The 27,828-nt window shown below is 40.3% G+C and overlaps 1 protein-coding gene across 1 annotated transcript in view; it reads right to left on the bottom strand.

The window, feature by feature from the left end:
* COL11A1 (collagen type XI alpha 1 chain) overlaps window positions 1-27,828 on the bottom strand; it is a 278,226-nt gene that overhangs the window by 149,679 nt on the left and 100,719 nt on the right. The window contains exons 5-10 of the mRNA XM_077277390.1: window positions 21,226-21,354; window positions 8,946-9,062; window positions 7,998-8,090; window positions 4,021-4,305; window positions 2,220-2,282; window positions 26-67 (exon numbers count right to left, since the gene is read on the bottom strand). Of these exons, the coding sequence (XP_077133505.1) occupies window positions 26-67; window positions 2,220-2,282; window positions 4,021-4,305; window positions 7,998-8,090; window positions 8,946-9,062; window positions 21,226-21,354 (729 nt within the window). The remainder of the gene's footprint in view (window positions 1-25; window positions 68-2,219; window positions 2,283-4,020; window positions 4,306-7,997; window positions 8,091-8,945; window positions 9,063-21,225; window positions 21,355-27,828) is intronic.

The following is a 27,828-nucleotide window of genomic DNA, read 5'->3' as shown; positions in this document are numbered from 1 at the left end:
TCTAGAAAAATAATTGAATATGTACCGCTGGTCCTTCAAGTCCTGGGGGTCCTTCAATCAGCATTCCCTGAAAAAATAAAGTGCATTGCAATAATGAGTAGAATCCATCAATATCATGTTATTTAAGATGCTGCATTTGGAGCATGTGGTCAAAATTACTACAAGTACAGGCTCAGGAATGACAGAAACCGAAGACCGTTAGTCAAAATGATTGAGTCTCCGAATGACCTGTGTGAATACAAGCAAGGTTATCTTTTTCTGTGGCCTATTCACTGTGAAATAATTGGTATGCACTCCAGGTATCTAAAGAGTCCTGAAGAGCCAGACATCATATTACATTTGTTATTATTCAATACAGCTCATTTAAACTATTCCTGTTGTCAAGATCCACAGCTTACAAATCTCAGGCGTTCGGACTAATATGTTATCGCTGGTTTACTGACTGAGGATTTGTGTGAGCGCAATATAAAACAGATGATGCAGCGGCTAGGCCGGGGATTAAAGTATTAGATAATCTATTGTCACTGTGCATTTCCATATGAGGAGCCATATTCTAAGCAGTGTTTTAGGCCCCTGAACAGTCACTTTGATGGCACTAAATCTATGCGTCATATGAATCTTATCTGATTCATTTATTTCATGGTAACCAATATATCATGTGTGCAAAATTAAAAAGAAGATGGTATGGAAACGCGTATGAAACAAATATGTATCATGATCTAATCCATGATGATGTACAGCACAAGCCATTATATTAATAGAAAGGCATTATTAGAGTATACTAAGTTATATAAAGCCTTGTGAAAAGGCTTCAATTAGGGGAACTGGCAACTTTGCCTTGAAGGTCGAAAGTGCAAAGACTGTCTTTGTAGTCTATTCTTTCCTAAAGCCCTTTTTTTACACAATACGTTCCCGATTAGCTGCCGGTGTAAACATGCCGGTAATTACTCAACGACCCAGCAAAGAACACTTTGATTGGGTTATTTCATTTTAATGCATATATTGGCAGCACATCATCCCCTGTATAAACAGGTGATGGGCTGCCGGTAACATGTACTGTATATAGGGAGGGATAGAAGTATATTAGAAATTGTTCTGTCCCCATTATTACTCGGCGGCCTGTGTAAATAGCCCAAAAAGAGACAGCAAAATGTATTTCACATAGCCCCAGCTTTTTTCTGAAAAAATATATTTCCCGCTCCCGGTAACATTTCTTAAAACATTATTCCATCATAGATTAAAAATATAATTCTGATACAAAGCAGAAATGCAGAAAGCGACGCGTTTGCAATCGTTCTTTGTCAAAACTTGCATCCATTCGAAACGCGTCGCCTTCTGCAGTTCTGCTTTGTATCAGAATTATACTTTTTAATGTTTGATGGAATAAAGTTTAAAGAAATTTTACCAGGAGTTGGAAATATATTTTTTCTAATTTTTCTCATCGTCAAACGAATATTCAGATCGTGATTTCCCTGCACACTGCACTATGACAATTGGTGAACTGGCATACATTTTTTCTACTTACGAGCTTTTTTCTGGCCTAATGGCTTCTGTAGATGAGATATTAAGCTCATGATAGCTCCTGCAGTTTCTATGGGGTCTAGAGAGATGAGGTGGCCTTCGTTAAGTGTGACAACTCCCTTGTATGTGAGTGGGCAGTGACGTGACCCCCAAGTATTCAATTTGTATTCTTGTGGTCATGTGCCAACTAGTCTCATCTGATTCTTCTCAACAGACAACTGAGAGAAGCTGGGTGAGACTAGTAAACTGAAAATCTTATACATGCACTCGTGTGACTGCCGTCTCGCACGAGGTATATGAGGTATACTATTCTAAATGGGATAGTGAGCGGTTAGCACGCAGTCACGATTCGACAGAGTGCAGATACCTAGAGTCACTGCAGACTTTTCTTAGTAGACTGGACAAGCCCCTTAAAGTTGGCATCATCTTTTGCTTTTATGGATGTCCACACCAAGGAAGCCTGGAAAATGGCCTAATAGTCACCTCTCATCTATCATTTAGAAGATGTATACCCCCTATTAATCCAGGAAACAAAGGTGTCATATAGATCTTCACCTATTGGCCCCTCTCTTCTGTGTACCCCCCTGTTATTGTCTCTTATACTCTATGTCTGGATAAGGTTTGTTTGCAAACATTTGACCTTTATGTACTGTCAGATTAGACACATGATCTCCACCATTGCCTTATATCTTACTTACTGGCTCGATAACAGCTGGTTCTCCCTTCTGACCCTTGTCTCCATATCCTCCATAATTATTCACCTGCAAAACCATAAAGTGCAATTGTAACAAAGTTATCAGTAAGGCTCCCAGTAAATAAATTAATACATCATATAGAACATTTATGGTTTCTATCAAAAGTAACCTTTGTGAATTGAATATATTTGCAGTTTTTCACTTTTCTAGATAGCTGAGTAAAGACTTCCTTATGTAACCAACCGGTGAAAAGTGACACCATCATGTAGTGAGAAACGATTGCATTAGACTTTTATTGTATGTATTCTTTTAATAAGCCAAATATCAATAAGACGATAAATTATCTCTATACCTGGAATACTTAGTGTTTTAGTATCATACTTAGAAGCCCCAATGTCAAACAGATAGGGCACTGACTATGAACTAAACCAGTGAATCCATAATTCTTTTTTGTCTGTAATTTCTTATGAATGTTTTAACCTTAGCTGTAAAAAGTCTAACTTCTCAGCAGCTATACAATGCATAGTGGTGTCCTACACCAAAGATCCAAAAAATAACATAAGACTGGCGTACTAATAAAGGGGCTTCGGAGGCTTTAACATTGATGGCCTATCCTTAAGATAAAAAAAATCAAGAAAATGAAATCCTTAAGATAAGTCATCAATGTCTGATCAGTGTCGGTGGGACACCCGGCAATCCCGCCAATCAGTTATTCCCATTGATGGCAGAGGCTGGAACAGCTCAGTTGTGGAGTTGCACAGCACAATATGGGGTGGATGTGCAGTACCCGGGTGGCCACTATTCTACCGATGGAGCTGGGCTGTGCAGCACTGCAACTGATCAGTTCAGGCCACCATTGACACTGGGAACAGCTGATCGGCAGGGTGCCGGGTGTCGTACTCCCACCGATCAGATATTGATGACCTAGCAATAAAAATGACTGCATCTTAAGCTAATGCAGATATTGTATCTATTGTATATTACAGACCTATGCTTGAAATATTGGAGAAATACAGTCCTTACTGTATATACCTAGAGAAAAAACTTAATTTTATAAAGTTTATGTCACATTTCAGCACAAAAAGACAACAGCAGACTTGGAAGTAGATATTAAATTCAAAGAAGATCCGTCACCAGATTAATATTGGCCAGTTTTTTTTTATTATATTCCAGATTTTCTCCTAAGTATTCTGTGTTTTTTGTTTTGTTTTTTTAAACGGTTCCAGCGATATGGGCCTTTTTAGTTAGTAGGATGTTATGGTGTTTACAAAGGGGCATGGTTGATAGATTCTCTGGGGGAGTGTCTTTAGAATGTTCTGCATTTTTACTCTGCGAGCAATGCCATCCCCTTGGTAAAGACTGTAAAAATTAACATTACATGAAAAGACTCTGAATCTTATGACATACTGTATTCTAAGCAAAAAATGGATTACTCGGGGAAGCAACGAGAATAAAATAAGTGCAAAAAACAGCTACTTTTAACCTAGAACAGGTCCTCTTTCCAAATGTGCAAATGTCTACTTATGACATTAGAATTACTAACCAAGTCATATACAGATTTTATTAGTGAGTATACATTATACTAAAGCCATGTTGTACACTGACTTCTTATGGTCTACATTTATAACACTATGATAAACTGGCCAAATATGTAGTAGATAAGTAAGCCTCCAGTAGATATCTAGAGTTGAATTCAATAAATCAGGGTAGCTATTGTTGCTTGCCACCTTCCAAAGGAGAAACAGTAAGTAATTTGGGATTGCACTCTTTCCAGTTCAAATTATCCATTCCACTGATAACTTACGGTGGTCTCTGAGATATCTTTCTCGGCTGGTACCCCAGGTCCAAATTCATCTGTTGTTGGGTTGGTTGTTTTTTCTTCATAGTCTGTGTACTCATATAAATCATCTTTTCCTAAATCTCCTCCCACCACCGGCTCAGACTCTGTAGGTTCTACAGCTTTCACCCCATAGTCTGTTTCCTCTACCAGTTTTTTGTCTGAGTCATAATCATCTCCAGTTATGTACTCTTCCAGAAAAGGCTCCTCCACAAATGTCTCCTCCACCAGAGTCTCCTCCTCAGGAATTTTCTATCCGTGTCGGTGCGACAAGTGGGAGGAACACACGGTTTAAGGTTAGTGAAAGCGTTAGATGCATAGATGCAACTTTAGATGTCATCAATCTAAAAAGCTTTAAGTCATCACTATCTTTTAATTTGAGTTTGGGAGAATATGGTGATTATGTTCTCCTTAGAAATTAAAAGATGAGAATAAAAACATATTTCAATGTAAAGCAGCAGTACTAATTTACAGTTTCGAGCAGGTAGGTGAAACATAAATTATTATTGTTACAAATTTTATTTGGCTTAGATGGTTTTGGTGGTTCCTTAAATTTACTAATTCAATTAGTACTGCTGCTTTCGAAGCGATGCCTAAACCCCTATAAAGCTAGCATCTGCTTACAATTCACGGCATAGCAATACTCTTCATTAAATATTATCAAATAAAAGCTGTTATAGCATCTGCAAATAGCTGATTTGCAAAATGTTTTTCTAAATATATTCTTTAAATATGCATTCCACTTGTATCTGTTGCTGCAGGATATTTGGAAGGACAGCATACTGTATGCCAGTTATAAAATCCATACAATTTATCACATGATTCTATGGAATTAATCTTCCAATTTACATAAATGTACTTGGTTCTGTATCTATGTATATACAGAATGCAGATTTAAAGCAAACACCTAAGAATCGGAACATTTTCGGACTTTTGGCAAATCAATTATATCTAAGAGAATGATTTTCAGAATAATTGAAACAACTTTACCAAAAGATAATTTCATAGAAGTTTATTCCAATTTCTGTGGGTTGCATATAGATCAAGCACAGATGATCTAAGCAGAGAGTAAGCGATAGGTAGACATCTCTTGGCTGGCTAGCTGCTAATGAACGGTGCTAAGTGCTTTTGCGAAATGTTGGTATTTGCAGTTCATAGGCAGATAGTGAGACAAAAAAAGGCTGCCATTAAGAAAAGAAGGAACATCAGTTACCAGCTTGCAATGGAATAACTTTTCTCATTGCCTTCTATTTTGTGGATGTGATGAGATTATAGAATCAAAAAGGTTTTGCTAAATTTGGTGTAATGGTAGAATATGGAAGCAGGGTATAGAAAGTAATTCACAGCATCCATTAGTACATCACAAGTTGTGTATGTCTCCTTTGCAGTTTTTTTTTTTACAGTTATTGAGCGAATAATTAGGCAAATTTGTCATCTAGAACCTGTAAATTCACTTTTTAAAATGGCATGTCTACTTATTTACTGGTTCGCTATTAGCATAGAGTTGCCATCAGCAGAAAGGTTCCAGGACTGTGCTACCCCATCTGAGAGCAGCATGATATTGGGGCTGCAGATTTACCAGTTCTCTGAATGCTGAGCTAAGTAAAACCCCGGATGAGCGGAGTGTTTGAGTCAGGTGCTCCTGATTTACTAAGACAATTGAAGTGGGCCTCGTCACAAATCTTACTCCAGTCTGAAAATGGAGTAAGAGTTTTGCCATAAGGTATGTCACAAATTAGACAAGCTGTGGCATCACGCCTCCATCTTATCTGGGCAAAAATGGTATGAAAACGGCAAAAGTCTCAAAACTTTTGAGCAACTCAATGTTGCGCGTAAATTTTGCAACTTTACATTAGAATTCACTTTAATGAATGAAGGCTTATAAATTAAGTGACATATATCCTCCTTACCTACTCTTTTCTGCACATTATTTTTATAGCAGCCATGCTGTTTAGATGTCCCTCTGGGTAAGTTACACTATTTCTTAGTGATAGGTATGAAAAAAAACATAAATCATAGAATTATCGTACTAAGTGTATGGAATTATACTAATGTTGACCTTGAACTAAACCAAAATACATCCTTCGTGATCCTGTTTTATAAAGCAGTGGTTCTGGATGATAAGTTTGCCTAATTAATTGCCTAATTAACAGTTTTAATAGACCTCAATCAACAAAATGCACAGAGATGGTAACAAGAACCTCCGTTGACAATAAAAACTGATGCATTCCAAAACGCAAATCCTTAGCAAATTGACATCTTTTGGCTTTATTTTCTAAATGGTAAAATTAATAACTTGGTTGCTTTATGTTATTGCATCCTTTTGCCCAACATCAGTATTTATTAATATGAACCTCCTTGGTTGGCAGTGGAAAAGTACATAATAAGCATTACTCCTTATGTGTTCACCGCGAGCAACCTGATACAGCAGTATGAGCCATTGCTGATATGTTCCTAAGCAGAACTGATGACTACATTGCATTAACACCTAACAGCGAGCAAAGTAGATCAGTGATCATTTCATTCCTGTCAAATCCTTTTTTTGTTAGCACACCCGATCTTCACTGTGTTACTCCACAAGGTAAAATCACTGTCATTAAGGTATGAAACATGTCATGTCTTATGTCTACAGTGCTCTTCACTCCAAATACATTGTTGGAGTGTTATGTTACCAGTGCTGGTCCGAAGCCGCAGTGCAGAATATTAGCAGTCAGATGGGTTGCGGTCACTGAGGAGCGCAGAGAGAGCAGACTGGCTGGGTAAATTGGGCAAGCAGGAGGTTCACCGCAGCTCCAGCCATCTACCTCCAACGGAGGATGAGTACAGTACTAAAGTAAAAGAACGGTCAGCGGAACACTAGGTACTAAAGGACATGGGTATGTTTGATTAGATTAGTCCACAACGCGTTTCGACGGTAACCCCGTCTTCATCAAGTGGAGAATCCCCACCTGATGAAGATGGGGTTACCGTCGAAACGCATTATGGACTCATCAAGCATACCCGTGTCTTGTAGTTCCTAGCGCTCCGCTGACCATTCTTTTATTCTTCTGCAGTGCAGAATATTGTCAGATTTTTCTTCATAGTACAACAATAGTAACATTTACAAAATGATAATTGGACATAATATAATACTAGAGAAGTGTAAATATAATTGAGTAGAGTTGAATTTGTCTTGAAGTTCATGAAAATTTGCATGCTACAATAAAATTAATTTTTTGCAATTTGTTCTGCGCAAATTCAGCAAAATGGTAGAATGTTGAAAGTCACTATGCAGAACCATAGAGGGTCAGCAAAAGTTTAAAAAAATTATATATCGCTTCAGCACTCACCTGCTGTCCCTGGAACTTCGTCTATCGCATCTCTCCGTCTGTCGGACTCATCCTTTTTGGACTGCTTCACTTTACACTGTTTCCGGGGCCAAATAGGCCTATAATGTCAACGCGCATCTTGTTGTTGTGGCACATGTGGTGATGTCCCGACTTGCGCTCTCCAAGGTGCTGACTAGGCCTCTCGTAACGCACGTTGTTATATTAAGAAACCATGGCATGAGCCGCGATGGTATGGCCTACAGTGACGTCAAAGGTCTACCTAGTGCCAGAAACCATGGTATGGAGTGAAGCAGCTCGAAAAGGATGCACACAATAGTGCAAGGCAGAAGGAAAGGAGTCAGGACCAGACAATGGGTTGGAAGGGTGGGAGGACAAGCGAGTGATCAGGTAAATATTCATTTTTTTACATACTATGTTCATTATGTTCCGGGGGGGTCACATAAAAAGAGACTTTCAATTTGCATTGAAAAACTTGTATGCAAATTGAATTTTTCTGTTAAAGGGAATCTGAAATTGGCCTGATTCGCTGGATTTAATTCGTTGTAAATTACCAATCCATGTTACAGACATGTAGAAAAAGTACTTTCCCCCTATGTTCATAATTTCTTTTGTTACCTCATTGGCTCCAGTTGTATGAGAAGGAGTATCGGTCTGGAATCCATATTCTACTTCTCCATATTGTTCTGGTATGTAATCAACCACATTAGCCTGAGAGAAAAATGCAAGAATCTGTTAATGTAATGTTGATATCTTGTAGGATAGCAGTTCAAAAAGTAGAAGTATAGGTATAGGTTATGGTATTAGCCAGAGGTTCTGTCCACTTCTAGTGAGGTTAGGGCATTTTATATCTCATGATCACAGATCTTCGGGGCTGATGCTATTGAAGATCTTGATATCTTTGCTACCTTTACCCCTATTCTTTTTCTTGCTGATGCCTGGTAAACGGTCTTGCCCTTCTTCTTCTTAGCTGCAAATGAGTTTTTGGGCGTGACCTTTTGGGGTTTTCCCTTTGATTTAGGGGGAACTGGCTTCTTCTTCGTTTTGGAACTGGCTTTCTTCTTCTGCAAAAATGTGGTGAAAGACCGGATGGAGACAATGAATGAAAGAATGAAGAACGGGAAGTAAGGAAGAGTTTGAAGGGCAGGTTGTGTACCGGTACTGGTGGCTTATTTTCTAATTTAATGCTTTCATGAAGATAACAAACAGAATGGTCAACTGGTTGTCCACCGGTGACGTAACACAATATCCTATGGACTGCTTTCAGAAACCATCATTACTGCTTACAAAGACTGGTTTATTAATTACAATTGATCAAATCAGAAAATAAGCCACCAAAACTGTAAGTTTACAACACAAATATATCAATACATGTATATTAGATTTCTGTAACAAGGATTTACCCAAATGAGGGTGTCTAAAATGAACCTGCCATTAACTTCACCCAACTTCCAGAGCAAGGAGGCCAAAGGTCAGCTGGAGAAAAGGGACTGAGATGACACTGGAGCAGGTGATGAGAGGATAGTAGTGACATGACGCAGTGCACACAACACATATGTACTATACCTCAGTCTGAACTACATAATCTTCAGCAATTATGGGTGTCTCTGTAACAAAGTCAGGCTCCTTGTAATCTGCTCCCCCATACTCATAGTCATATTCGATTAGTTCTTCAGGTGCATACTATATTGCAAAAGGAAGATCTGTTAGGCCAGGCTTTGTTAGTTAGCAGATTACCAGCATGGTTACAGCTATTATATGTACAATGCCCTTTCCCATTCGGCATTGACTTACAATGCAGAATATGGAACATTGTAATACATAATATGGCTTCACTAAGCAATGGAGTCCTTGTAAGCAAATGTCACAGGAAACCCATAAACTCAGAGGTTTTTCAGCTTTAAAGGGAAATCTGTCAGCAGGTTTTTGTTTCCCAATCTGAGAGCAGCATGATATAGAGATCCTGATTTGTAAAGGACTCAAGTATAGCGAGTCTGTGAGACAACATAAAACATTATAGTGATAGGATCGGGAGAGTCATGTTCCTGAGGAGTAGACCCAAACTGAATAAATGTGTAAATATGCCTTTAAAAGGCCAAAGGTGTGGTGGTTAGCTCAGGACTGATCCTTACCCATGTGGATCCCAGTGTGACTCCGGACTCACAGCCCCTACGCGCGTTCGCGTGGGCTTCCTCGGGAGACCATCAATGTACAATGTACATTGATAAAATATGTTAATTAGTGGTGGGGATGGGGTTACACTGAGCAAGGGGACTACATGGCACAAGACAACTAGTCCTGCAGTGATAACCTCCTGCTGATAAAACACTGATTTTATTGAAACAACAAGAAGCACAACAAGTGACACATTGCTGAAATCGGGGTCTCAGCCCCTACATCATGCTGGACTCAGATTAAATGGCAAAAACTTGCTGACAGATTCAATATGAATATCCATTTAAAGTGGAACTAAACAACTGATATCATAGTTTCACATGGAGAGATTACAAATCTTTTTACTGACTTACATCAGGTTTGTACCTAATGTATTTGTTAAAGGGAACCTGTCACCTGATTCATGATGCCCAAAACATAAGCATCAAGAATCAGAGCTTGACTGCACTATTGCATTAACGAAAATATATTTTAAAGATCCAGTCAGCGACCCTAGCCGGAGCCAAGACTAATCCGGCTCAGTCTCCAGCAGCTTTTCCCAGCGCTGCTGGAAGTGTTTGACACATTTCTCATGTAGCAGGAATCAGGTGACGGGTTCCCTTTCATTGGCCATGTCACTATTTATCGTAGTTTAAGATACAATTGAATTTCAAATTCCATAAATGTAATGATCAACTCCAAAATATCTAAAAAAATTAATTAGATTTAATTCCACTTTAAGATTTTTTTGCATTGTCATAGGCAGATTAAAGGTTTTTTTGACACAGAAAGCTTTAATGGCACATTGATTAGATATATGATCAGTGTTTGATGAGGAGGCTTAATCTCTGAGGGATCCTAGAGAAAGGGGACCAGGATGCCCTTATACATTTTTAGCTGCAATTCAGAGATTGGTAACATATAGGAATTGTAACGTAGCCCCATACACTTGAGTAGTGCTGGTCTCAGAAAGTGAAAGAGGGGAACAACTCCTTCGTTTTAGGTGCCATGCACCAGATCCTTCATCAGTCGCACATTGATGGTGTTTTTAATCAATGCTTATACTGCCACAAACCGCTAATTGTTTTCCATGATTAATTGTAGAGTTATGATTACTTATAAGCAAATAAGCTCCATAGGATACAATGATGAAAATATACACAAAGGAAGGGGACAGCACTGTGTGTGTATATTTAGCTGTTATGCTGAATGCAGCTTTAAAGGAAATCTATCAAAGAAAATGTTTGCTATTTACTCTGAGAGTAGCATAATGAAGGCACAGAGAGCCTGATTCCTGGGATGCGTCACTTGTTCAACAGCTTGCGGAAGTTTCAATAAAATCAATGTTTTATCAGCAAGTGATTATTGCTGCAGGACTAGGCATCATGTGCCAGGTAGTCCGGCTATTCTTTGTAACCCCACCCCCACCATTGATTGGCAGCTTGCTGACATTGTACACAGGAAGCTGCCAATCAGAGGTGTGGGCGGGGTTATACACAGCTGAGCATTGATAGAACTGATACATCTAGAGAAGATAAAATGGATTTTATCAAAACTGAACCAAGCAGCCCAGTAAGTGACACATCACTGGAATCCGGCTCTCTGTTCCTATATCAGTTTCCCCCAACTCCAACCACCAACAAGAGCCACCAACAGATCATGTTTTCAGAATTTCCTTAGTATGGCATGAGTGATGGAATTATTGACTGTGCAATACTAAGGAGAATCTGAAAACATGATTTGTTGGCGGCCTTTGAAGACTGGAGTTAGGGAACACTGCCCTACATCATTCTACTCTCGGATTCCATAGAAAATGCCTGCTGACAGATTCCTTTTAACATGAAATGAAAGACTATTACATAATAGACTTAAAAAGAAATGGTACACTACTGTTATCAATTACCATTAAATTATTTCCCCAAAAAATGACAAATATAATCAGAAGACTAGAAATAATTGACCGTCTGATTTCTATCATAACTAAAATTGGGAAAAAATATGTGCATGAAGGTAAACTTTATAATTTCTTTCACCATGATGACATTTTCGACAAATACTGTTTGGAAAATGGTCAGTTTTAGTTGCACACTGACATGTTCAGTTGAGCGGCCAACTGGGTCAAATTTCCGGAACTTCTCCAAGTTTTTGAAGACTAACTCCTATTAAAATATCTGTTCCCTTCACTGTACATTTAGATTGGAACCACTTTACTCTGGGCAAGAAATATCTGAGCGTTATGTCCTTTGACTAACGCTGGAATGATCTGACACATAAAACATTTTCACAGGTGGCCCCAGGACTTCTCATGTGTCGGTGACATATTCACCACAGTCTACGAATGTCTGCTTATAAGGACCTACCCAAACTAATATGCCATATCCAGATGTCGGGATGTAGGTGAAAGATTCCAGAACATTTTGGAATGTGGCCTTTTATGTTTATTTCGCATGTTCCATCAGTAGGGACTGTAGCCGTAGCCGTGACGTAGCTGCCGTATAGTTATATTGTGACTTTGTTGGTAATAGCTTCCACTACCCAGATGTGATCTATTCCTATAAATCCATCTGATATTGATATTTTTTGGAACATTTGGGGCCTGATTCATCATTTCTGATCTTTTTTTTTTTTACATTGTTGTATTCATTGACTTTTATTGAATCAAATTCTTAAAAACGGCACACTTGGTTCATGAATGTTGTGCGTAGTTAAAATGAATAAATAAATGAATGTGTGTAGTTAAAAATTGTTTTTATTTTTGTCTTTAACCTGTTTTTTAAATACTTAGCGCAAAGAATTTCATGTTTTGCAAAAATGTCACAAAATTTGCGCAGAAATGTATTGGCATGCTTAAAATCACTGATACACTTCTAGAGTGTCAGGCAGTCTGACTAATCTAATATTATGGGCTTGTAATAGGCTGTTAGCTGGGCACTCTGCTTTACATGGGTGAGACTTGTGCGCTATTCAAAGCTTCATCTATGGGTATTTCTAATACTGGGCAATCACCTCCTCTATGAACTGTAGGTTGTGAGTGCTTGTTTCATCAGTATTTTGCACTTGTGCTGCCTGCACCTTTATTAATGGGGTCTGCTGCATTCTCGTTGTGCATTGGCTTCTGTATCCTTGGATGCTAAATACCATTGCATTTTTGCTATGTTTATAGTTGAATTCTTCGGGAATTTTTTTAAAAGGTCCTTTGGCCCAGATTTTGATTTTATTTTATGTAAAAAATCACTCCAGGTGAGTGTGTGAAGGGGCGTAAGTAATGCATTCACAACAAACTTTGCAATTTTTCACAAGCAATGAATCAGGTGAAGACTCTGTTCACAATGGGGAACTTAAAAAAATATATACTGTACTTTGCGGATTATAAGATGCACCAGATGATAAGATGCACCCCAAATTTTGAGAAAAAAATTATGAAAAAAACTTTTTTTTTTATAAAATGGTGGTGCTTCTTATAATCCATGCGTCTTATTGCTTACCGGGGGTGGTGACCGCGGTGGAGCGGGGTCCCAGGGTCGATGCTGGAGGAGGCAGGAGTGGAGCGGTGCTGCAGGCTGGGATGAGGGGGTGTTCGGATATGCGCCTATATGCGTGTTTGGTGGTGTGGGGGCTCGGCCGACATTTTGTGAAAGCCCAGAGCCCCTGTACTTACATGGTTTACTATGTGGTGTACTCTGGAAAAATCCCTGCCGGAGGCAGCGCTGAGATCTCATCTCCCGAGATCTTGGTGCTGAGATCTCCAGCTGTGCATGCGCCTTTCCCGGCAGCCATTTTCCCGGAGTACACCGCATAGTAAACCATGTAAGTGCAGGGGCTCTGGGCTTTCACAAAATGTCGGCAGAGCCCCCGCACCACCGAACACTCGCAGCGGTGTACATTATTATCATTATTATTATTATTTACTTATATAGTACCATTGATTCCATGGTGCTGTACATGAGTAGGGGTTACATACAAATATCTGCAACACATCCGAACACCCCCTCATCCCAGCCTGCGGCCTGCAGCAACGCTCCACTCTTGCCTCCTCCAGCAGCGACCCCGGGACCCTGCATCACCGCGGCTGGTAAGGTATATCTGCATTATAAGACGCACCCCCATTTTCCCCACAAATTTGGGTGGAAAAAGGTGCTTCTTATAATCCAAAAAATACGGTAAATACAAAATAGACTTAAAAAAAAAGTTAACATTAAAATGTTCAAAGAAAAATTAGGCATAATTGAAAACAGGCAAAAAGCACCAGAAACTAGTCAAAAAAAAGGTACAAATTGGGCTCTTTATATTTAGGTTTCTTTTCTCTACTCCCTTCCTGTATAGTCTGGAATTGGCCCAACCTATTTTAATATTAAATCTTATGGTTCCTATGAAAAGACACAGACTGATAGCAACCAGTAAATTAATTAAAAGTGCTGCAAATACTTGACTACATAAACCATGGGTAAAGAGAGCATGATAATCACACAACTCAGCTCTTTAGAAGTGTTGTAGAGCATCTAAAATGCCAAATAGTATTTTCTCGCGAGTCTATGGGCATTTCCTAATACATTAAACACAAAAAGTCTTAACACATGTGGGTCAAATTGGTGGCTACCTAAAACTGTCCAATGATCGGACTACACTCTATCCTGGGTTTTTAGAGTCAGAGCGAGACCCTCGGAAAGCAATGAACGGGTTAAAACCATTTGAAACCACAAATTATAGTAGTATAGAGACATTGTCTGGAAAACGCATTAGAGGTGAATTTCTTTTGAATATATATTTTCCCTGAATGCCTCAGAATATTTCCACGATGATCTCAGCGCTCCTATTTTCCACAAGAAGCAGCGTTATCATGTTACACAGTAGCTCTGAGGGATGTTTGTATCAATGGATTGTACATTTCAGAAGCCGGGGCCTCCAGAGAGATCTCTCCCATGGCAAAAACACATGGTTCTAATTTGGAAGGCAAAGAGAAGACACAAAGACAACATGGCCCCGGCAGATCAAGCCGTTGGATTCCTATTGCCTTACTTTTTCTCCCACCTCTCCACCGGATTTACTAAGTAAAACAGGAAATAATCACTGTCCAGTGGAAAACCATCAAATGAAATACCATAGGGAAAAATCACTATATTCCTGGTCTAGAGCCTATAATCAACTAATAAGTACTGGACTCATTGGTTGTTTACAATTATAACCGGTTCTCAAGAACTAGAAAAAGTTATGGGAGTTTGGTAGATTTTCTTATTGGAATCAGAATTGATTAGTTATGTCTATCAAGTGTCCTGTGTACAGCAGGAAAGCGTTGCGCTCTTAACTCTGACAGAAGGTGATATGCTTTTTATGAAGCTGTGTATTCAAGAGAGATGTACTGCAGGAGGCCATAAATAAAGAGGGCTGAGGAGTGATGTGCTGAAGGAGGGGGCTGCAAGGAGTGATATACTGCAAAATGGGGTTGTGTACTAAGAAAGCTGGGGTGTGATTTGCTGCTGGAGGCTGTGTATAGAGAAGTTGAGGAGAGCAATGTGCTGCTGTAGGAGGCTGTATATAGAGGGGCTAAGAGGACTAATGTGCTGCATAAAGGGGCTGTGAGGCAGTGAGCCATGTCACAGGTAGGGTCACTATTTGTGCTCTCCAGGATGCGCACGTAGGCGTAGTAAGGTCATGAGGGGGTATTGCAATCGCAGGTGTAGCTGTGATTGCAATGGTGAAGCAGTGACAAATGCCATAGGTAGGGGTCACTGTGTGTTCTCCCTAAGTGGTGCATGGATGCGTATAAAGTCCATAGGAGTGCATGGCAGTCACGAGCATAGCTGTGACTGCAATGCAGACTGATTATAAAAATTAGTGTAGTCTTGGACATGCTATTGTCCAAGACAGATGTAGGGTAAAGGCCTGCAGAGCGCTGGCTGTGTGTGTCAAGCAGCACAGGCCAGCAGAGCCAGCAGCCGGGTAGCTGAATAGCCTGACACCTGCAGTGTACACAGCTATGCAAGTCATCCATGGTAACTGGTCTCGGATGTGGATGTCCTGTGCATGGAGGTGGATGTCCTGTGCCAGAAAAAGGACTGGCATGTGTAACGATTGCAAACAGGTGAATATGGCGCCTGGCTGTGATCCGGAGGATAACATGGTGTATGGCTGTGTGAGTAAAAGGACATTGACACAGTGGTGCAGTCACCTGCGGTAACTGGTCAGAGGAAGACTGGCGTATGAGTGATCTGCAAAACTATTGAAGTAAAGCTGTGTATAAGAGACCTTGTTACGGCGTGCAGTCGCCCCATGGAAATTGGACACATGGAAGTCCTGCGTGTTTAGGGACTGTGACTTGAAAGATGCTGTGTCCTATATAGTGCTATGTTTATGTGAACTAAACATGCATGCTAGGCACTTGTGAGAAATGGACTTTTATGTGTGAATTAACACATTAAAGAGAGATTTTGTGTTGGAACTTTGTGGGTCACTGCCTCTTCACTGTGTACAGTGCTACCGCTGCACTACAGGGCTGATGACTGGGAGCATTGAGCTGCAGAAACTTGGGTTGAGAGGAGCCTTGTACTACAGGAGGCTGTATATAGAAAGGGATGCTGCTTGAGGGGGCTGTATGTAGAACGGCAGAGGGAAGCAATGTACTGCAGGAGGCTGTATATTGATGGGCTGAAAGGAGCAATGTCCTGCAGAAGAGCACTGTATAGATAGGATGCTGAGAAAAGTGATGTACTGCAAGAGAGTAACATATAGTGGGGATGAGAAGACTGATATACTGCAGGATGGTACCATATGTAGAAGATTTAGAGGATCAATGTACTACTTGAAGGAGCTATATATAGAGGGGCTGGGAGGAGAGCTACAAGATGAGGCTGTATACAGAGGGGCTGAGGAGCAAAGTACTGAAAGCGGTTGTATATAGATAGGGCTCTAGAGTGATGTAATGCTATAGATTTGCTGTGTATAAATGGGCAGAGAGGAGCAATGTGCTATAGGAGGCTGAGTATAGAATAATAATAATAATAATTTTATTTATATAGCGCCAACATATTCTGCAGCGCTTTACAAATTATAGAGGGGACTTGTACAGACAATAGACATTACAGCATAACAGAAATCACAGTTCAAAATAGATACTAAGAGGAATGAGGGCCCTGCTCGCAAGCTTACAAACTATGAGGAAAAGGGGAGACACGAGAGGTGGTAGGGTTTAGACGAGCTATGTACTGCAGAAGGTTAGCTGTAGAGAGGAATGTGAGGAGCAGTGTACTGCTGGAGGAGGCTGTATATAGAGGGAAGCGATGTAATGCAGGGTGCTGTGTATAGAGGGGCTGAGAGGAGCAATGTGCTACAGGATTATATGGTCTATATAGGGACTGAGAGAAGTAATCTACTGTAGTATGGGGTTGTTTATAGAGGGGCTGAGGGAGTTATGCACTGCAAGATGAGGCTGTAAATAGAGGGCCTGCGAATTATGATGTACAGCAGAATGAGACTGTATATAGAGTGGCTAAGAGGAGTAGTGTACTGCAAAATTGGATGTACATAGACAGGTTGAGAGGAGCGATGTACTGCAGGATGGGGCTGTACATAGAAGGGCTGATAAGATAGCTGTATTTTGACATCGGCAGCAGAGTACGTCCTTCTGCTCAGTCCATCCTAGTTGACTCTATGACACACCACAAGCAAGACTAGAGTCCAGACACAGACGCTTTAAGAGCTGGACCCAGGGTCACCCTACTTTTCCATCACAGTTCAAAAAGAGGCTAGTAAGAACTTATGGCCCCATACACATTAGATAGGTGTAGGCTGCACAATCATTCAGCCGTCAACTATCTTTCCCGCTACCCCCACCCATATACAGGAACATTCTGCATGCCTAAGCTTTTTTGTGTTCTCTGAGAGAGTCCTCTCAGACTCTCAGATGTTAGACTCCTCTGTCCTCCTCAAAACCCTTCAGGCAAGAACATATCTTGGAATTGAACAAAATAATTAGCTATAGGGCAACTACAGGCTTGGTCCTTCTCTCAGCCAAAGACATACAATGAGAGTTAGTAGGCTAACCTGACCATTGGACTGTTGGCTGATCCTGGCAATATCTGCGGTTTCAGCTGAACTTAAGTCTAAAATGTATACTTAGAGTTCTGTGAAAAGATTAAGGCATATTTGGAAAGAATGCTACAATGTAATCATGCTTTGAAATTACTATCAAGAATCAAAATTATATAGTAAATTAACTAAAAAAAATCTCATTAAAATAATTTTTCGGTGTTGTCATCCTTAGCCGTCAAAATAGCATCAATTCTTCTAGGTACACTTGCAGACAGTTTTAGAAGGGACGTAGCAGAGAGGTTATTTCAAACATCTTGGAGAACTAACCACAGATCTTCTGTGAATATTGGCTTGTACAGACCCTTCTGTCTCTTTATATAATCGCAGACAGACCTGATGATGTTGAGATCACACCTCTGTTGGGACAATATCATCACTTCCATGACTCATTGTTCTTTATGCTGAAAATAGTTGTTAATGACATAGACTGTATGTTTGGGGCCATTGTCCTGCTGCAGAATAAACATGGAGCCAATCAGATGCCTGCCTGATGGTATTGTATGATGAATAAATATCTGCCTGAATTTCAGCATAAAGACACCATTAATCCTGACCATATGGCCATCTTGGTTTGTTGACATTCTGCAAAGAAACTCCACCATGCTTCATTGTTGCCTGAAGACGCTCATTATTGTACTGCTCTCCAGCCTTTCTGAGAACAATCTGCCTTCTGTTACAGCCAAATATTGCACGTTATGATTCATCAGTCCAGAGAACCCACTGACATTTTTCTGCAACAAGTTCCTATATTTTCCAAGAATAACTGAGTTGCTTGGTTTTAGTTCCATGTCAAAGGTACAGTGGCATGGCTTTTTGACTGCAATTCTTCCATGAAGACCACTTCTGTCCAGGCTTCTCCGAACAATAGATGGGTGTAGCTGAGTCCCACTGGTTGCTGTCAGTTTTGGACTGATGGCACTGTTGGATATATTCCATTTTCGAGAGGAAGTAAGCATGATGCCTATTTGATCTGTTGAATCGGAGGGAATCTGTCATCAGGTTTTTACTATGTTAGCTGAGCACTGCATGATGTAGGAACAAATAGCCCGATTCCAGTAATGTAATACTTAATGGACTGCTTGGTACAGATTCAATAAAATCCCTGTTTTCCCTGCAGCAAATGTAACAGGCTTCAAAATGCTGATCCCTGTATAACCCCTACCCTACCCCTGATTGGAAGCTTCCTGTGTGCACAGTGCATCCTAACCAAGCTGACAATCACTGGTTTGGGCGGAGCTACACAGATTAGATTGGGCAGTTTGCACGCGAAACCTTGTCCGCTAGTGATAATCATTTACTGATAAAACACTAATTGTACTGGAACTACAATAAGCTGCTCAGCAAGTGACATATCACAGGGATCAGGCTCTCTTCCCCTACATCATGCTGATCTCAGATTAAATAGAAAAAACCCGCTGACACATTCCCTTTAAATCTCGTTGGCCAACCACTATGGTCCTCAAATTTGCACATTTATTTATGCTTCTTCCAAAGAGATTAAACAGGATATCTTGAAACCCCAGTCTGAAATCTTTGCCTTGGTGGGACCTTGCTGATGCAGTATAACTACCTTGTGTCTTGTTGCTGTGCCCAGTCTTTCCATGAAGTGTGACCTGTGATATAAAAGTCTCCACGACCTCTTCTTTGTAGTATAGTTGGGCTGCTCCTCACCTAGTTTTAAGCCTTGTTCACAGCTGTTTCTGTTTCAGTCAATGACTGTTCCAACTTGCATTTGAAAATGATGATCATTGTCACCTGTTTGGTATAATATGCTAACACTCACACACCTGACTATAAACCTATAAAATCCTTGACTTTAAGTAAAGTGTACATAGAAAAATGAATGCTGCTTTTTAAAGCATTCTTCCTCTGCAGAGCTTTTTTTTCCACACTTGCCTAAAACTTTTGCAGAGCTTCACCCAGAATGAAAGGTTTGTGTTGTGTAATTGTTGGATTTTTTGGCAACTGCATCTGAGGACTGTGCTTTTGCTACATGTGTGTGTGCGCGTGTATATATACAGTATATATGGGCGGTAACAGAGATGGATGGGCAGTATGTGATAATGGAAAATTCCAAAGGAGGACAGAACTGTCAAACAGCAGGCAAGTATGTGACCAAGGGAAACAATGGTTGTATTGGTGCCGCAATCTCAGACAGCAACAGAAAGATGATGCCTACCAGCATATAGAGCATGAATACTTAATGAATAATTGCTAAAGACACACCTGAACTATGATTACCACCTGAAAAAAAGATAAAAAATTCTTAAATTTAATTGTTAATATTCAATTAAAATGCATGTAAATTCAACAGAGTAACGCAATGGAGGACCACATACTACAAATAATTATATCCGATTTCCTTAGTGCTATATAGCACATAGTAAAAATACCAAAATTAGATATAAACCTCATCTGAGTGTCTGCACTTAACTAGCTATCTTATAGGTGTAATGCATGGTCGTATCATATGCTCCCTGATGCAGCAAGGGTGAAACGTACGTCGGGGCAGCAGGACCACACACCACATTAGTCTGCATAAAGATGTAAGTCATCTCTTTATTATTGCATATCCTCAAAAGCAATGTGTACCATCAGCATAAACAAGCTGATGAGGTTTATATCTAATTTTGATATTTTAACACTAAGGAAATTGGATATAATCATGTGCATTATGTTTCCTCCATTGCGTTACTCTGTTGAAGTTACATTTTAATGGTCTATTAAAATGGTCTCTTTTTTCAGGTGGTAACAACAGAAAGTTGCAGATCCTTCTAGGATAAGCAAAAGACTAATGGAAAATGTAATTTGTGAAGATAAAGGAACGCCCATTACCAGGATGTAAGCAAACAATGGTGAGCGCTGTGTTCCTGCTTAAAACAATTTTCTGACTATACACCTGATCAAAGCTGAACTACTTGTCAATCTTAACAATAGTACAAGCATTTTGTAGATTTTTACATTTTGAAATGGATCTTGAAAAACCACTTTAACTACAATGAAACAGGAGGTAATGGAAAATATGGTTAATTCAAAATAATGCTAGAAATAATTATATGCAATTAAGGGTAATAAAGAAATTAATAAATTATTTGAATTATCCTTTCATTATAAAGTTAAAGAGTTGAAATGAATAAAGAGGTTATATAACATTAGAAGAAACATTATAACATTCTTTTTCCAGAAAGAGCACCACACTAGTCATTAGGTGAGATCAGGTATTGCAGCTCAGACCAATTTATTTAAATGAGGTTTTAATTGCAAGACCAGAATGAGTCTAGAGCTGTTCCTGGAAAAAGCTCCTCATGTGATAGAACGATCATAGTGTAAAGGAGCCTTTTTTATTGTGTTAGATTAGTTGAACTAACAGACAGAAATACTGTTGCTCATGGGAATTAATCAGATTTTTGCTTCAATATACAAATCCTCATTTGCAGCATGATGCATAGAATCTGTTTCCTTTCTGTTCAGTTTTCCATAATCACCAGAAGCATTGAGACTCAGGCCTTTCCATTCATTCATCTTCTGTAGCACTTGTCACTTTAGGTATAAAATGGCCGGCATGTCAATGTCAAAATCCAAGGGCGAAGCGAGGGGCAACTCTTACCTCATCAACACTTGGATCCTGAGCTTGTGGCCTATTGGGGGCTGGGGTGTCACAGTCCGTCATGTAATGTTCACAGTAGTCATACGCAGCTTTGGGGTCATCAACAATCAGTAGCTGCTGGATATCGCCCTAAGGAAACAAAATAATGGGAAAAACTTACAAAAAATATTGGCATGTCATCTTTTATAGCAGTGATAAATGACAGCCCTAATTTTACGTCTATTGACTCTGGACACTTGCATTCACTTCCTCTATTAAAAAGACACATATGAGCACTTACAAGACATAGAGGAAACATAACAGGCAACGAGGGGATACTAAACACAAACCTTCTGCAGCACATAAAATCTGTCCAAAGAAATGAATTCACAAACTTTTATTGTTCTAAAAACAGCTTCATTAGTTTGGTTGCCTTGAAAACTCTGATGTACGGCCCGTGCTACACTACCGCCATACTCCTCGACGGTAATTTACATATGCAAGATCAACTCTGCCATCTAGTGGTCGCATTATTGCAATAAGCTTTTTATGTTTCCTACTTTTTTTTGCTTTGCATAGCACCTACACATGCTGTGGCTCCAGGAACGGACTGGGGCTGAAATTCAGTCCGGGCATTTGAAATCTTACAGGCTCATGCTGTCCCCGTTCCCAAGAAACAGATGGGATATATTACTAACTAGATGGTGGCCCGATTCTAACGCATCGGGTATTCTAGAATATGTATGTATGTATATAGCAGCCACATAGTATATAGCACAGGCCACGTAGTGTATAGGAGCCATGTAGTATATAGCAGACAAATACTATGTGGCCTGTGCTATATACTATGTGGCTGCTATATACATACATACATACATATTGTAGAATACCCGATGCGTTAATACAGGCCACGCAGTATATAACAGTGGCCACGCAGTATATAACACAGCCCAAACAGTATATAACACAGCCCACGCAGTATATAGCAGCCAAGCAGTATCTAACACAGGCGACATAGTATATAGCACAGGCCACGCAGTATGTAACAGAGGCCACGCAGTATATAGCAGCCACGCAGTATCTAACTCAGGCGACCTAGTATATAATGCACGCTAATTGGTGGCCACTCACTTAAAAGATCGCACTCTCCATCCCTTGGGCACGCCCCCGGAAGAAGCTAAGGGCGAAACGCGCGTCGGGGCGACAGGGGAGCACGGAATCACCCGGAGGCATCTAATATTGGACCCATCACCTTATTGGATCTATTGCTCTGTCCACGGCTACGAGGTAATACATACCTTAAACATTGGTACCTACATAAGTATTATTTATATTAGTATGTCGGATCAGGGCACTAGGTAAATATATAACATCTTAAATGGTGGACATAATAGTCAAACAAAGTGGCTCAGAGCTTGGAACTATCTTTATATGTTTTAGAATTTCCTTTTGAGTGATATTGGACCATATCTTGTTATATCATATGTTAAGGTGTGTCCCTGCTCCCCTGGGTGTTTTTTGTAATTGTACCATACCTGTTCAAATTTTAATGTCAAAAATAAATATTATATTTTAAGGGTTATTCATTTTTTGGTTCTCTTCTTGTGGGCTCAGGGGTTAACACATACTGAGTTCCTACACTGTTGAATTAGACCTAGTATATAACACAGGCGATATAGTATATAACACAGGCCACGCAGTCTATAACACAGGGCACGTAGTAAATAGCACAGCCCACGCAGTATATAGCAGCCATGCAGTATATAACACAGGCACACAGGCGACGTAGTATATAGCACAGGCCACGCAGTATATAACACTGCCCATGTAGTATATAGCAGCCACGCAGTATGTAACACAGCCCACGTAGTTTTTAGCAGTGTGGGCACCATATCCCTGTTAAAAAAATAATTAAACTAAAAAAATAGTTATATACTCACCTGCCGGGATCCAGCGAAGCTCTGGCGATGCGCGCACGGCTGCCGCCATCTTCCGTTCCCAGGATGCATTGCGAAATTACCCAGATGACTTAGCGGTCTCGCGAGACAGCTAAGTCTTCTGGGTAATTGCGCAATGCATCTCTGGGAACGGAAGATGGCAGCAGGCACGAGCACATCGTTGAACGACGGAAGGTGAAAATAACAGGTTTTTTGTTTTTTTATTATTTTTAACATTAGATCTTTTTACTATTGATGCTGCACACGCAGCATCAATAGTAAAAAGTTGGGGACACACAGGGTTAATAGCAGCGGTAATGGAGTGCGTTACCCGCGGCATAACGCGGTCCATTACCGCTGGCATTAACCCTGTGTGAGCAGTGACCAGAGGGGAGCATGGAGCGGGCACCAGGCACTGACTGCAGGGGAGTAGGGAGGGACTAATCAGACTGTGGCCGTCGCTGATTGGTCGCGGCAGCCATGACAGGCAGCTGGCGAGACCAATCAGCGACGCGGGACTTCTGTGACGGAAGTTGCCGACAGAAAGACAGAAGTACCCCTTAGACAATTACATATATAGGCATTACCCTGGATGGAAGAAAGGAAGATTTTCTACAAGACCAATGTTTCTAATGATACCCATGGCCTGCTGGGGTAAGTGACAGAGTCAGCGACTTTGTGCTCCGTCACAACTATTAACAGTATGGGTATCTTGAGAACATCGTTTCTGTTAACAACGTAGCATACAAGGCAGCCCGCAACCAGAAAGGCCCTTCTGGCATTTGCCAGAATTGCTAGATGGTCAGTCCGACCCTGTTTGGCTCTGTATACTGAGTATCGAGAGCAAATGTGAGCATTGGTGGCATTAGTGATATCCACTAACATAAAGGGGTCTTCCTATCTCCGGGATCCTATCCCATTGTGCAGTAGGTGTAATAATATTAGCAAGTAACCCAAATAAGAAATGTAGTATAGTTTTCCTGATTCTCTATGATATAGTGACAGTTAGCTAGTTGCTAGTGGTCGTAACTATGGATACCTAAGGTCCTGCAATGGCTGCACATGATGAAAGAGACAGGGTGAATCAGAAAAACTATACTACATTTCTAATTGGAGGTTTTTGCTAATATTATTATTTTTATTTCATCTACTACATATTGGGATAGGATCTTGGAGATGGGAATACCCCTTAAAGGAAAATTAAAGGGTTATTCACATCTTCTAAGATGGGTACATTTACAAAATGTTCATCAAAACAAACAACTTTGCAATTTAATTCTGTTAAAATTTTGCCTCGTTCTCCCCAGATTTGTATTTATTTTTTCTTTTTATTTGCTGCTCATTGACAAGAGGACCGGTCACATGGCTCATAAGTAGAGATGAGCGAACCTGAACTGTAAAGTTTGGGGTTCGTACTGGACACCTAGTGTATGGTGCTGAGCTCAGAACATGGACTTCTTTACATTTCGAGATGAGAGAGAGATTTTCCAGCTCCAAACTTTGGCTCCCCATTGGTTTCAATAAGGTTCAGGTTCAAGTTCAGGTACAGTTCTGGTACCCAAGCAGAACTTTGGCCTAAAGTTCCGTACCAGAACCTGAACTTCCATGGGTCCACTCATCCCTACTCACAAACTCTTTTACTGTGAGTCTGTAATCTGTGATCCTCCCCAGCTTTAGTGCTCATTCGAATGTCCAATTTTTGTGTACGAGTGCTATCCATGATGTTCAAGGCTAGCACTCATACCTGTGATGGTCTAGAGGACATTGGCATGTTAATGATCTCTTGCGGACTGAGAGATCAGAAGAAAATCGTGAAGACATTGTATATTTTGATCCAAGAATCAGATCAAATTCAACAATGCAAGTCAGAGGTCCGTGAAAAAATTGGACTGCACACGGATGACATTCAAGTGCATTGCGATTTTCACGGACTCTCAGAATGGAGAAGGTGGAGAATTTTTTTTAAAAAAATTCTACATGTATGAGAAAATCGGATGACACTCATACCATACGCTGATCCAACTCTGATCTGTCCGTTTCTCTCCTACTTTCAAAAATCGTATGTGTGAATGAGCCCTAAGCCCCACTTCGTTTCTGATGCTCCAGAGGCGAAGCAGCATCAGGAGCTCAAAATTCAGTCCATCGGCACAACAAACTGCCTGCTCCCCATCAGTCAGGAAGTCGGGATGATAGGGAGCACCTGAAAAAAGATAGGAATAACTTATTAAATTTTTCTAAGCTTTGTAATGGGGCCTCATAACTACTTTTCACACTCTTGAAATATTTCCTGTTTTTTTTTCTACCACAGTTTACATTTATTTTATTCTTTTTTTGTCATGAAATAATTAATTCTGGAATATATTATATTACACTTTATTTTATTTGAAAATAATGAGTTCTTCTGGATTACATTATATTACACTTTTTTTATTAGGACCGTAAAAAAGTGTTTTAAAATGTTTTAAAATTAAAATTCATTAACATTGTCAGGATAAAGTTATGATAATCCCAGGCAGTAGTGGATATGCCAAGAAACAAAGTACCCTTCCAAATGATTTTAAAGGGTATGAGTCATTAGTCAGTCCCCTTTAAATTAGGTCATTTAGATAAGGTTAAGTCCTGGAATATGTGCAACCAGCATTTCCTTACTTCTTGAAAAGTAATTTGCCTTTTATTTGAAATGAGGGGGGAAACTTGCACACGTAGACCCCGGAGGGCTAAAGCATGAGGAAAACATTATTCTAGAGACCACCAGTTCTTTGTTTATTTTTAGAAAATATCTTTAACTCTCCATTAACCATACAAATTTCTGCTGATACTGTCAACTACCAACACACGACGTGAATCTATAAAAACCTGTGACAACTGAGTCGGCCAATTGGTATCTCGCTTTTTACAATACATAACATCTAATGGTCAGTTGAATCAGAAAGCCAAAGGGTAAGGTTTCTTCTTGTGGAGAGTTACATGCTAGGCCTGGCATGCCAATGTGAGGAGACTTTTAAGCCTTGCAATGTTCCTCTGGGAAATTAAATATGCAAATTGCCTCTTCAGAATGGAAGAGGACTAGAACTCTAAAGGTACCTTCACACTAAACGACTTTGCAGCGATAACGATAGCGATCCGTGACGTTGCAGTGTCCTGGATAGCGATATCGTTGTGTTTGACACGCAGCAGCGATCAGGATCCTGCTGTGATATCGCTGGTCGTTGCTGAAAGTTCAGAACTTTATTTGGTTGTCAGATCGGCGTGTATCGTTGTGTTTGACAGCAAAAGCAACGATGCCAGCGATGTTTTACAATGGTAACCAGGGTAAATATCGGGTTACTAAGCGCAGGGCCGCGCTTAGTAACCCGATGTTTACCCTGGTTACCAGTGTAAAATGTAAAAAAAACCAACAGTACATACTCACCCTCTGATGTCTGTCACATACCCCGGCGTCCGCGCTGCTGCTCAGAGCTTCCTGCACTGAATGTGTCAGTGCCGGCCGGAAAGCAAAGCACAGCGGTGACGTCACCGCTGTGCCCTGCTACTGCCGGCGCTTACACAGTGCAGGGAAGCGGACGCCGGGGGACGTGAATGTGAGTATGTAGTGTTTGTTTTTTTACATTTACACTGGTAACCAGGGTAAACATCGGGTTACTAAGCGCGGCCCTGAGCTTACCAACCCGATGTTTACCCTGGTTACCCGGGGACTTCGGCATCGTTGGTCGCTGGAGAGCGGTCTGTGTGACAGCTCCCCAGTGACCAAACAGCGACGAAACAGCGACGCTGCAGCGATCGGCATCGTTGTCGATATCGCTGCAGCGTCGCTTAGTGTGAAGGTACCTTTACTACTTCCAATAGATGGCACTAGAGTTTTAATCCTCTTGCTTTCTGAAGAGGCAATTTGCATATTTATAAGAAACAAAAAACAATTAAAAAGGAAATACCCCAAATAGAAAAAAAGCCTTAATGATGTAAATACCACAAAGCATAAAAAGGTTTTCATAAAAAAACAAGCTGGAGAATTTCACTCTTATTTAGCTTTAATTGTATTTTTTTTTTTGTATACTCAGACCTTTACATGTTACGGATTGCAAAAAGTGAGAAAGCCATTGATTATCCCAGTTTTCATAGGTTCTTATACATTCAGGCCATGTGTCAGTATGACCCTATCAGCAGCGATTTGTATGCAGATAGTGCCCACTGAGAGGCCGTCCAAATAATTTGCCTATAACTTGCATTTTTTTTTATTGCAACAGCACATGTTGGTCTGCAGAATAGCAGACATTTTCAGACTAGGGGTGCTGAAGGATGCTGAAGCCTGGGCCCCCTACCGCATAAAAATGCACTATAAATATCACATGGTATTGGGAAGTCAATTACAGATTCCCACATTGGTGACAAGGAGCTGATGATTCTAATTCCAGTGATGTGTCACTCACTGGATCACATGCAGTAATCTTAATAAAATCACTGTTTTCTCTGCTGCAGATCTACCAGTGTTCTGTATAATCTACCCCATCACTGATTGACAGCTTTCTGTGTAAACAGGGGGACTACATAATACAGGACAACTAGTCCTCTACTGATAATTTCTTACTGACTTTATTGAAACAACAAGCAGCCCAATAAGTAATACATCACTGGAATCAGGGCTGCTGACCCTCTATTATGATGCTCTCAGATCACATTGCAAAAACCT

Source organism: Ranitomeya variabilis, chromosome 8 (genome assembly GCF_051348905.1).
Source record: "Ranitomeya variabilis isolate aRanVar5 chromosome 8, aRanVar5.hap1, whole genome shotgun sequence".
NCBI classification, from domain to species: domain Eukaryota; kingdom Metazoa; phylum Chordata; class Amphibia; order Anura; family Dendrobatidae; genus Ranitomeya; species Ranitomeya variabilis.
This window is presented reverse-complemented; position numbering and strand designations above follow the sequence as displayed.